Source organism: Pinus tabuliformis, chromosome X (assembly GCF_031772625.1).
Source record: "Pinus tabuliformis cultivar Carrire ecotype Pingquan chromosome X, CPIR1, whole genome shotgun sequence".
NCBI lineage: Eukaryota > Viridiplantae > Streptophyta > Pinopsida > Pinales > Pinaceae > Pinus > Pinus tabuliformis.
The window spans coordinates 664,461,671-664,474,828 of NC_142308.1; the positions used below are offsets into that span (position 1 = coordinate 664,461,671).

General features: G+C 39.2%; 1 protein-coding gene across 1 annotated transcript; it reads right to left on the reverse strand.

Moving 5' to 3' along the window:
• Positions 1 to 5,252: 5,252 nt before the first annotated feature.
• LOC149141716 (peroxidase 66-like) lies at positions 5,253 to 11,631 on the reverse strand. Its single transcript, XM_089451311.1, has 4 exons — positions 11,392 to 11,631; positions 11,200 to 11,276; positions 5,519 to 5,624; positions 5,253 to 5,396 (listed from the first exon to the last, which is right to left on the reverse strand). The coding sequence occupies exons 1-4, from the start codon at positions 11,629 to 11,631 to the stop codon at positions 5,253 to 5,255; spliced, it is 567 nt and encodes a 188-aa protein (XP_089307437.1).
• Between the last annotated feature and the right edge of the window lie 1,527 nt (positions 11,632 to 13,158).

Consider the following 13,158-nt stretch of genomic DNA (forward strand, 5'->3'; position numbering starts at 1 on the left):
TATCACTTATGCTATCACTTAGTGTCACCATGCATTTCATCAACTAACTTGCTTTCAGTTGCCCGTCGACGAGTCGGGCCAACCTTGGCCCAGTCTCTGCCTTCACCAAGGCTGCATTGTGCAATATGGAGAAAGAAGGCTCACCTTCCTCTCCGGATTTGTGCATTATGGCCTAGCACTGACCTCCTAGACTAAATTGCACATTTCTGGAGGTCACTGGTTGCTTGGCCCAAATATTTGCCCAAATTTGTCCCTGGGCCAATAGTCTTTCCCAGCTGGAATCGCGCATTCCTCGATCCTAGTAGTCAACTACGCAACTAGATTGTGCATTTTGCAGTTCTAGCAGTCATTCAGTCTCTCAGCGGCCTAGACTATGCCTTGTGCAGTCTTGGTCGTCGGCCTCCTGACCTCCCAGTTGAAATTCTACAACTTTCATGATCATTCACCCAGGTATGTTGCAAGTCAGTTCTCATGTTCATTTTGGTTTTCAAGTAACAAATTGCTTGCTATGAGTGTTTCCATGTCTCCAGGTATCACAGGTGTTCATCTGCCTCTCACTAGTATAGGTACAATGGTTTCCAAGAGATCAGAGACGAAGACATCGTTAAGAGCACGCTTGGGGATGTAGTCGACCAAGTGTCCATGGACTTACCTACTCAAAAAGACATCAAGTTGTTCATGGACAAGGACATCAAGTTGTTCATGGACAAGGACATCAAGCAACAGCATCACAGCGAGCAATGTCATGAACAACAGCTAAAGGTAGCATACCAAATGCATCGAACACAGTGAATGCAAGAGGAAGGTTGTTGACAAAATAGTGGTGGAGCAAAGTTGCAAGATCAAGCAGATCCACTGATAATGAAAGCAACTTTGGAGACTCAGGCTATGAAGTGACGGCACGACATGAGGATTGCGCAAAGGCAGAAGATGGAACAAAGGAGGATTAGCATGTGCCGAAGAAGCAACTCAGGAAGAACATGAAGCTGCATAGACACACCAATGAGTTGCAATAGGAACATGAACAGCAGTGGGTGCAACATGCACTCACGGATGAAACTGTGCTAGTACAAGTTAAGGATCCATCCCAGCAGCTGACATAGAGCAAACATGATGAGCAGTGTTGTTGATCACATGCAAAGGATCCAGCAGCATGCATGTCATTGAGTGCACGCATGCAATCCAACCCATTCAACACACTCACCAAGGTGAAGACAAGAAGCAAGTCCAATTGGGGTTGAACATGCACTTAGGCAAGTTGATGCGCATGACCACCAACACACACTTGAATATTAGCACGAACACTATGAATCAGTGTGTTGCCGGTTCAACCGCTCCAAGAATACCATGCACATGTTAGCAAACGAGTTAGATGAAGGGGTCGAACAAATGCACCGGTTGCAACGTAGGCAAGAGTTTGCTTCAGTAAGATGTCACCATGAGGTGCATGCACACAATCACGGATGACCAAGCTTGGCATCAGCTCATTAGCTTCACCATCACAAGCATGTCAAAGAGTTGGTCTCACCATAGCAGACCGAGTGTCAGTGATATCTTGCAATGCTTGCTCAAGCCATGTTGTCTCACATGAGTACATGTGCATTGTAATGTTGAGTCATGTCAAATGTAAGTCCAGTGTCAACAATTGAATGTAACAATCATAGAGTAGGTGAAGATTCATGAGGGCAGTTGAACTGTCACAAAGGGGAATGTCAAGGGTCATCCCTTTTCTATAAATAGTCCCTCATAACTCATTGTATAGGATTTTGGTAAGCCAAGCTGCTACTAAGACTATCTTGAAGAAGGCTTGGACAGTATTGTAACGCACCTTGGCTTCTCCACTGCACGGAGCTAGTACATCTCTTTGGAGGAGCAGACGGATGTGGCTATAACGTTCTATTGATATGGCTAGCAGGTTTACATGATGTATTGTATGATCGTGACTTACACTTCTTTATATAATAAAAGCCAACACATTTTCACACATATGTTTTTATTGTAGTTGGACTGCTTCGGTTGCCTTAATGATATATGTTGTTTAAATTACGTACTTGTGTATGAAATAATTCACATGCAATTATATGAATCTTGTTGTTAATGTGTTGTAATGTTGTCACCGTCTGTGTGGACTACTCTGTCGGACACCAGACAGACCTTTCTCTGAACCTTGTTATATCAACTTCACACTCGTCTCAAACTTATTTGTGAGTGTTGTTCATGTTATCTTACCTTGTATGTTGGGATTGCCGCATCCGTGTCGATTGATCTGCCGGAAGCTGTGCATGTCCCTTGTGTTGTGTGTTCCTAGCCGAGTTGGGACTAATCCCTTTCAATCTGGAACTCACCTTCACCTTCCTCCCCCTTTGAAGTGTTGGAACCTCTCATACTCATTCCTTAACTCACTACATCAGTCACACCCTTGCTACTGACAAAGTTATCTCACTTGCCTCTGTGCGACATCACGGTCAAGGCATTACCTTACGACCCACTACTGGGACTCCTACACCAAATGGTCTGAGGTCTAATTAGGGCTTCTTACCAGGGAGATCCCCTTGACGTGTTGGCGGGTCCAGCACCATCAACACATGACCATAACTTTTCCCTTGGAATTAAGATCCTGAAACAGGTGAGACATGAGTCCTGGTCTATTAGGGTGATGCTCATACATGTCTCTAATAATAGAAACAAGACTATCACAGAGGGTTCGTTGATCAAGATTTGGAAGTCAAGGGATCCTCATAACTAACTTCCATAGCATCGCCTCCCTACAGCTTATTTCAAGGATGGACGAGGGAATGGAATGTGACCAACCATGTGCCCTCTTTCAATGAATATATAAAAGAATGGGATTATTTCCAAGTGCTCAATTTGGTGGAATCTACATCTACAATACTCATTTGTTGAAATTTCCAAGCTCAATCGACAGTGGACTATCTAACTTGTTTCCACTGATATACAACTCCACCAGATTGGGAAGAAGGCTAATTCCTAAAGCCAAGTTTACTGGATTGACAATGGATTTTTTTGATGCAGATATGCTCGTAAAATTTGGTGCAGATGTTCAAGATGGTGTTGAGGTGTTCTATGTTTCCATTGGATCTAACCCTCCTTTGATAGATTACTTTGAAGATGCACTTTCCATTGGATTCTTCATACTGTCTAGTAAGGTGCCACTTTTCCTCTAACTGATTATTGTTGCTTGCTCTTATAGTTATTCTACATGGTTCCACTTTTATAACCATGGTTGGCGTTAGACCAACATTTTTAGTGGAACATACCACAACCATATAACACAGAGGTTGTACTGTTGCAATTTGATGCGTTGATTTCAAGTTCATAGTCACATAATTTGATTGGAATGTTTTTTCATTGTCATAAGCGTAGCTGGATTATTTTCTAAGTTGATTCGTTATATTTAGAGTATAAAATTTTAAAATGCAAAATCATTTTTTTTATTGTAAGCTTGGCAGAACTACATCTTTATTATGTCCAATATATTAACCCCGGTCTGGGTGGGGAATTGAACTAGTGACTTCACATCAATGAATGCCTTAACAAAGCACCTCATCACTATCTATCCAAGACCCCATGGACAAAATACAAAAAAAAATATTGAATTGTGTTGCATAATTCAAATTAGTGGTTCTTGGCACTCAAAAACCCTTGAATCCATCACTAGTTTGGAAGTGTTTACATATTGTTGTGGTTTGTTATTCCTATCTCTCAGAAACCCTTGAACAATGTCTACATGTTATAGTATGAAATATTTGTATGTTATACATGTTTAGTTGTATAATCAATTTTTGAACACATTCGATATCCAGACCACCTTCCTAGAAACTGACGTATAGTCAAAATTGAAATATCAAATAGATGGTGATAGGTCCATAGAATGGTTCGTTACTTGACAAATTTTATCACAGAAGCCCCAACGAGCCAAGTCTGTCAATATTATTGATCTTACTAGTTTATCAACGATGGTCAAAGAAATTTGTACCTTAAATGAGTCAAGTGGCAATTGTACCTAAATGAGTAAGTAGCAAGCTCCAAGATTGTGGTGGAGAAAAAGAATGGTTCATAAGATTTAAGAGTGGGTAGAAGTGCCAATGAAGACTATACTAGACATATGTGAAATGTAATTTGTGATTCATGAAATGTTAATTTTGTAATCGCGTTAAAGAAAGGACATGGAAATAACACTTACATTAGTATACATGTAGATTTAGTTTCTTGGTTGGTTAGGTTGTTTCCAAGCAATTTCCTTGTTTGAAATTTGTTGAGTCACATAATTATTATATATCTGAGATGTAATTTGGTTTTGAATCTAATATATGATTGATTTTTTTTATTTTTTTTTATTTTTTTTATGTTTCCAATTTCAATTTCTTAATTTTTTTCAATTCCTTTGTTCATGAATTTGAGATGATAACATGGTTTGACTTTGAAAGGAAAAATATATCAATTTTGACCATTGGAATCGAGAATGTACGCAGTGAGACAAACAAATCAGTTTGAAAATTATAGACATATTTTGTATATCATCTCTCCAGAAGATAACATGGTTTGACTTTGAAGGGAAAAATATATCAATTTTGACAACTGGAATGGAGAATGTCCAAATTAGACATAGTGAGACAAACAAATCAATTTGCAAATTATAGACATATTTTATATATCATCTCTCCCAAAACAAATCTTCAGAAAATAATACATTCATATATCATCTCTCTCAAAAAAAATATTCAAAAAACAATACATTCATAATCATAATAGAGTAGAACACAAAAATTTCCTAATAGAGTAGATTAGCAATTAGATATGAATCATCAAAAGGGAAGGGAGGAACAATACATTCATAATAGAGTAGAATAGCAATTAGTTATGAATCATCAAAAGGGAATGGGGGCTGAATTATTGTTGTTGTCCGTTTAGGAATTATTATTATTATTGACTTTCCTGCAGTTGATTCTCACTTCTCCTCCACTAGTCAACACTCCAACACTCCCCATCTTGACCATCGACGTTGTGAATGCATTGAAGAAGGCCTTCTCATCCCTTGCAAATCTCTCCACAATGGCCTTGGTTCCACCATTCTGCAAGAAGAGTGCCTAGTCGAAGGCAAACACCCCCTTTCCTTGTACCACATTTTGGAAGTAACCATTATAAAAAAACCAGAGAAGAGAAGAGAAGAGAATAGATAGATCAATATGGAGAGAATATGTAGTCAGTACCAGACAATGAGCACTACGAGATCATGGAGAGAGTCCACGGAGGGAAAAGCTTTGAATGAGCTGAGTGATGTTGAAGGTTGGAGCCGGTAAATTCCTCGTATCATTTTCCCTGGACACGACTTCGTCCTTTTGCCCTTTGAGAACATCCCAGTGTGGGCCTCCTGCCTATTCAATTGTTTTAAAGCTTACTGATCAATCAATACATAGATAGATAGATCCCCTATACCTTTTTTTGGTTTCTGTTCTTGCAAGGAATATTTAGAGAAATGGAGTAGTCAAAGAGTTACCAGAACAACAACATCCCTAGCTACTATGGCGAGAATGTCAGCACAGTAACAGTTTGAGTCGATCTTGGTCTTGGCATCGTCTATGACGTAGAAGGCACCGAGTGATGTTATAATTAATGGAGAATAGGCTCTATTATTAAGTATTTGTGAGTTTACTTTCTATAGTTATTCAGTTCCTATTTATCAGGGATATGATTTGATGTCCCTAAAAAAATATGTATCTATTTAATAATGAAAATTAATGTGAAGCCTGTGTGGCGGCACCTGTGAACTCCTCTTGTGTTGGTTTCTCATTTCATGTCTTCCCTATGCTACTCTTGACATGGTATCAGAGCTGCAGGGCTGGCGATCCTGTATGCTGAGTGAAGGGTGCGACTGAGTTGAAATTGTCATGCAGTTTGGGTGGAAAAACATGACGATCGCAGAGCATCGCGACTCCCTGGTAGATAAGGGCATCGATCATCATGGAAACAGAAAAAAAAAGAGTTGCGTATATTTTTTTGTGGTCAGTTGCGTATTTGAGGACGTCTTGCTAGACTGTCATGTATGCGTGCCACTGAGGAGTCGGTGGTGTGGTGGCTGTTGGATGCCAAGGTGACACGAGGAGGTGCGGATCGCCAAGCAGAACAACAACTGTTGAGATCACCCAGATTTTATGCACCTGAGAATTGAGCAGCAATCATCATCATTGTAGTGGAAGATGTCAAGCCCAAAGACAAGGAAAGGAACATAAACTGTGTGTTCCTTAGAAGCTCTATTGTCTGAGTGGAGGAGGTCACGAAAAGGGCTACGTGATATCCATGTAGTAGAAACAGGATCCAGGCTCGCACGATGCCAAATGGAGCACTGCGTCCATGTAACGGACTTTGATTTTCTAGTATCTTACATCTGAGATGGTCCCCGCCAATGTTTGATTCATGCACACCCTTCTTTCACAGTAATATTGGTCGATATTTATTGGTATTTTTTACGTTGGATATTGGAGAAGGAGACACCTCTCACAGATCCCATTCCTCCCTGCCATGCTTTCATCTGAACGTCGTTCAGTGAGTCATGGACACTACTGTCATAAACAATCACATTTGACACACAATATTTTGCTCCATTTTGGTAATCTGCTTTGCTACATTTGACACACAAGGCTTTGCTCCGTTTTGAGTAAAGCTTTTGCTCCATCTAAAGTAATTTTCTGGTTTTAAATATATGTTGAGGTGGCCCCTTGCATAATTAAAGTTTTTTTTCTTTCTAAATCTTTAATTAAAAATATGGAGTTTCTTTAAATTGAATAACTTTGCATTATTTGAAGGAATTATTATTTGATATAAGGGGGGCATTTCTTTTGAAAAGTAAATTTGCAGTGATCAAGGCGTTTTTTAATATCTAGGGTTTGTTTAAGTTATTGAAGTTTTTTTATTCATCCAAAATGAATAATCAAATTGTTGAATCTTATCTCAATGAGAGTAATAAGCTTGATGGTTCCAATGACACCAATTGGAAGCTTAAGCTCCAGACTCTGCTTGAGGGACAGAATGCCTATGGCATTGCTACCGGTGATGAAGTCAAGCCGACTACTACAACTAGTGGATCAAATACAGTAATTCAAGACTGGGAGAAAAGGGAGATGAAGGCAAAGGTTCTCCTCAAGTTATCAGTCAAAGATTGCATCATCCCTCACATTCGGGAGTGCAAGACAGTGAATGATATATGGACGATTCTCAAAGAAATGTATGAGATCAAGAACACCAGTCAAACTTTGTACCTCAGGAAGAAGATTCTCTCCATCAAGATGGAGGAGAATGAGTCTGTTTCTTCATTCATATCCCGGATAAAGGAGGTTAAAGATAAACTAACTGATATCGGTCAAACTATGGCGAATGATGATCTGGTGACGATTACCATGAATGGCATGATGGATGATTATCAGATGTTTATAACGGGATTGAATGCAAGAGAAAATCCTCCAGGCTTTGAAGAGCTTACCGGGATCCTGCTACAAGAAGAGGAAAGGAGGTTGTCTCTCAAACCTCAAAATCCAGATCTTGCATTGATGACCAAGTTCAAGCCGAAAGGGAAAGCAGTGGTTGATCATAGGAAAGGCAATGTATCACGAAAAAGAACACCACAAGGTATGACCTCGCATAAACATGACTCTGCTCCTAAATGTTTTTATTGTGGTAAGATAGGCCATATTGCTAAATTTTTCCATAAGAAAAAGGTAGATGGGGAGAGGTACAAGCAGAGAAGACATGCAGGTCATCTGGCTGATGCAGATCAGAACCAAGATGTCAGATTATTTATGGTTGAGACTACACTAGCCACTAAGGAGGATGAATCAGATATTTGGTTCGTAGATTCTGGAGCCTCCTCACATATGACAGGTAAAAGGCAATGGTTCAGAAATTTTAGAGAATCCAACACTAGAATAAAAGTATACCTTAGAGATGATAGAGGGTACGAGATCAAGGGACATGGAGATTTCCTTGTCACTCTGCCTGATGGAAACATCAATAATATGTTTGATGTGTGGTATGTACATGGTATTAAGAAGAACCTAATTTTTGTATCAAAGATTACAGATTAGGATCTCAAGGTAGAATTCTTTAAATCTTATTGTATCATTAAAGACTTGTTGGACCAGATGAAGCCTATTGCTACAGGTGTTCGTATAGGAGGACTATACAAACTGGATGTGAAGAGTACACCACCGCAAGCATTGATGTCATCGAATAAGTCTGCTGAAAACTTGTGGCCTCAATGACTTGGGCACATCAATTTCAGTGATCTTCTTCCGTTGCAGAACAAAGGTATGGTGAATGATCTTCCTATTTTGAAAAAGTTTCATATTGATTGTGAAGCATGTGCATTTGGTAAACAACATAGAGATGAATTTCCTGTGGTTAAATATAGGAAACAGAGGGATACACTTGAACTTGTACACTGATTTCTGTGGGACTATGCAAACAAGATCATTAGGTGGGGCCTACTATTTTCTAATCTTTGTTGATGATTGTACAAGATTCACATGGGTGTATTTTCTTAGACTGAAGAGTCATGCCTTTGAGTATTTCAAGCAGTTCAGGAACATGATTGAGAAGCAGACAGGAAAGTTCATCAAGATTCTTCAGTCAGATCAAGGTGGAGAATTCAAGAAAGGGGATTTAATCAAATACTGCGAAGAGCATGGGATACAACAGCAGTTTACAACACCTTACACTCCTCAGCAAAATGGAGTAGCTGAGAGGAAAAACAGAACACTGGTGGAGTGTGCTCGTAGTATGTTGAAAGGTAAGAATCTAACTAATGGCTTTTGGGCAAAAGCTGTCAATACTACAATGTATTTGAAGAATAGGAGTCCCACTAAAAGTCTTGACTATAAGACTCCTTTTGAAGCGTTGTTTGGCTTCAAGCCTGTAGTAAGTCACCTTAGAGTATTTGGTTGTAAAGCTTTTGCGCATGTTCCCAAATAAAACAGGAAGAAGTTAGTTTCAAAGGCCATTAAATGTACCTTCATTGGATACTGCAGTGAGTATAAGGCCTATAAGTCGTTTGATCCTTCTACTCACAAGGTGTTTGTTAGTAGAGACGTCGTATTCCATGAATAGGATGATGATTGAAATCTTGTTCAAGATAATGAAAAATGGCATGTACCATTACTTTCAGATGAGGATGTTGAAACAGGGATCAGTCAACAACAACAACAACAAAAACAACAACATCAACAGCAGCAACAACAAGATAAAGAGGAGGAAATTGAGTTTAGTCCACAAAGAGAAGAACATAGTAGAATAGTTGACACCCCACCACTCAAGAGATCTAGCAGGCCGAAACAGTTACTAGCTCGGTATAGGGATTGTGCGCTCATGACTGGTATGTTAAACATTGCAGAACCTTCTAATTTTCATGAAGCTAGTAAGAGTTGTGAATGGAAGGAAGCAATGAAGGAGGAATATGAATCTATTATTAAGAATAATACTTGGGATCTAGTAAAGCTTCCTCATGGTAAACAACCCATAGGTTGCAGATGGTTATTTAAGTTGAAATTTAAAGAAGATGGGTCTATTGATAAGTATAAAGCAAGGTTGGTTGCAAAGGGGTATTCCCAGAAAGAAGGTATTGACTTTGAGGAAACATTTGCCCCTGTTGCAAAATTAAATACTATTAGAATGATTATTGCTTTAGCCACTAAGCATCATTGGAAAATACATCAATTAGATGTTAAATCTGCTTTCTTAAATGGTGATTTAAAAGAAGAAGTATACTTAGTGCAGCCTGAGGGGTTTGTTAAGAAGGGAGAAGAGCATTTAGTCTGTAGACTAAAGAAAGCTTTATATGGTTTAAAACAACCTCCTAGGTCTTGGTACGACAAAAATGATTCATTTTTCCTCATGCATGGTTATAAACGTAGAAAAAATGATCCTTATTTGTATACTTTGTTTAATGATGAGGGGAAGATAGTGTTGATTTCTTTATATGTAGATGATCTGATCATGACAGGGAATGTAGAAAAACTCATTGAAGAAATCAAGCAGTAGTTATCACATAAATTTGAGATGAAGGACCTTGGATAAATGCATTAATGTTTGGGTCTAGAAGTTTGGAGAGATTCAAGTCAAACTTTCTTGTCCCACGGTAATATGCTAAGAGTTTGTTGACTAAATTTAAAATGGATGAGTGCAAGGCTGCATTTGTGCCTTTACAATAGAACAACAAACTTCAGGTGAATGATGGTTCAAAATATGCAGATGCAACATTGTACAGACAGTTGGTTGGTAGTCTTATCTATTTGACTACAATGAGACCAGATCTAGCTTATGCAGTGAGTGTTTTGAGTCAATTCATGACTCAACCTCATGAGAACCATTGGATTGTAGCGAAAGGAATACTAAGGTATCTGCAAGGAACTTAAAACTTTGGTATTTTGTATTCTGACTCATTTGATGTTAGCTCAACAGGTTATACAGACTCTGATTGGGTGGGAAAATTTAGATGATAGAAGATCAATTACAGGTTACGCCTTTAGCATTAGATCTGGGGTCATCTCTTGGTGCAAAAAGAAGCAACATACTGTAGCCTTATCCTCAGCAGAAGTAGAATATCAAGCTATGTGTGCAGTAGCATGTGAGGCGGTTTGGTTATGCAGACTTCTCCAAGATGCAGGGAAAGAACAGATAGAAGCTATGGTTATCAATTGCGATAATTAAAGTCCCATCAAACTGGCTTAAAATCCTGTGTTTCATAAAAACACTAAGCACATAGACTCAATTTCATTTTCTTAGGGAAAAGGTGTAGTCCAAAGAGATTTGTGTTGAATATTGTAATTCTTGTGATAATATGGCTAATATATTTACTAGGCCTCTAGGAAGACTTAAGTTTGAATTGTTTAGGGACATATTAGGTGTGTTTAAGAACCCTTTCTCCATTAAGGGGGAGTGTTAGAAGTAATGGAGAATACGCTCTTATTGTTACGTAGTTGTGAGTTTACTTTCTACAGTTATTTAGTTCCTATTCTTGAGGGATATGATTTGTTGTCCCTAACAAATTGTATCTATTTACTATTGAAGATTAATGTGAAGCCGGTGTGGCGTTTTGCTTGAGGTAGCTCCTGGTGATCTGCACCTGTGAGCTCCTCTTGTGTTGGTTTTTCATTTCATGTCTTCCCTGTGCTACTCTTGACAAGTGAGATGTTGGGCGATCCATCTTTCCCTGCTTCACTCTTTGGAGTAGTGGTAGAGTCTAGCAGCAATGATGCGTCACACCCCTGCAACACGTAAATAATTCATGATGACATTCACACAATAGGAATGAGTGAATGGGTGGGTGGTAAGAAAAGAAACAAAGAATGAGCTAGTATAAAATTAATTAGAAAACATTACGCGAATGAAGCAGTCGTGGAAGTGCATGCGTAGAATGCGTGCAGGGATTTTGGGGTCGAAGAGGGTAGCGTTCCATATGGTATCGCTGATCACACTCTCTACTGTTGGGCAAGTCTCCTTGTAGTAATCATTGCTCAGACCTCCTCCTCCTATGCTACTACTAGTCAATGCACCTACAGCCGCTCCTGAGAATGATAATGAGAAGGCCATGCTCATAAATATTATGCAAACCATTGCCATCATCGTATTTTATCTTTGTTTTGCACCAATTTGTACGAAGTAAATATTGAAACTCAAATAAACTAGGGAAAAGCAGTGATGTTGATGATCAATATAAAAAACTGAATGAAAATTGGGGTTTGTCTCCACACTCTATGGCGGTACTGCTAGGAGCTGTTTCTGGAGGGGAAGACAAGCTTCTCTCCATATTTGTGCAATTTTTCCTAACTACCAACTAACTGGATGTAAACCAAGTGTTGGGTGTGCTTTTGGTTGACCGACAGGACAAGTGAGTTATACACAAGCAGTGAAACGACAGATGAATTCAAATAAGCACAAGTACCTGATTAGTGTAGGATAGCTGCAATGATTTCGAGGAGGGAGGCTCCAAAATGAAGTGAAGGCAAAATTTTGGAGGGTGGGTGTAGCCGCTACAACATTGGTGACACACTCGTAGAACTACAACTCTCCGTATGGACCTTGTTCGTGAAAAGAGACTCTAACTCCTCCGGAAGTATTGTTTGATTCTTTGATCATCATGGATTCAACACTAAGCTTAAGTTAAAGATATAGTCCCTTACCATTCTGTTGATTGTTTAGCACACATTCCAAGCCAAGTTAAGTCAGTTGTTTCGATTAGGGATGAGGGGTATATTGGTACATAAGCAATAAAGATGTTAGAGTCTTGGTTTCATCTCTGGTGTTGCTCCGGTGCCAGTAGGCCTAGACAGTACCCTTGCGGAGTCACGCGGGGGCACAAGCATCACTCCGCTGCCAGCGAGCCTGGTCAATACCCCGACAGAGTTACTTGCATCACCTCTCTACGCAGGAAGCCTTTCTCTTCTTTCACCTTATTTATTTCTTTCATTTTTCATTTTTTCATTTTCAAACAACTGTGCATAGGCACTTATTTATTTTGGAGGTGGAAGAGGTATCTCGACTTATTGAGAATAGAAAAGGTTGTCCCTTTAGAGAAGTATTTTAGGTATACCTCTGACACTACTTGTTAAGGTTTCCCCCCTCACCTTACTCTACTTGACTGAGTTGACAAGGGTTAACCCAAAAGAACCAATTAGAGTAGGTGGTACTAGTTAAAGTGCAAGCGTTGTGTTTTCATCAAGACTCACTTGAATAGAACGTATTTTCCATCGGGGTATCATCGACTGAAGGCAACAAGTTCTTTCATAAATAGAGAGGACAACATATAACCAAGTGTTGATAGTAGTACAAGTCCTCTTGTACTTTACCTTGCTTGTCTCGAGAGCCACACATGGTTTCATGTGAAACTAAACCTATGGGTGAAAAACAAGCAAACAAATAGAAAGCAAAGGACAAAAGTAAATGAAAATAAATCAAGAAAACAAGCCATGCAATCAAAGTAGACAAAGCAAGCATGCAAACAAAGCAAAACAAGAAAGCAAACACTACTCCTACTCCTAAGATAAATAGTGCATGACCGGTTCATGTGAAGCGATATTTCCAATGTAGCCATCGAAGCATTGGTTGACCCATGTTGGTGAAGACATGGTCTACGAGAACGATAAATCT

What these genes read in the sequence shown, in the direction of transcription:
- LOC149141716 (XM_089451311.1), bottom strand. Translation starts at nt 11,631, where the DNA reads ATGGCAATGGTTTGCATAATATTTATGAGCATGGCCTTCTCATTATCA. An exon ending in TCCACGACTGCTTCATTCGC is followed by an intron (nt 11,277 to 11,391) that starts GTAATGTTTTCT and finishes TACGTGTTGCAG; the next exon opens with GGGTGTGACGCATCATTGCT. An exon ending in AAAGATGGATCGCCCAACAT is followed by an intron (nt 5,625 to 11,199) that starts CTCACTTGTCAA and finishes ATTAATTATAAC; the next exon opens with ATCACTCGGTGCCTTCTACG.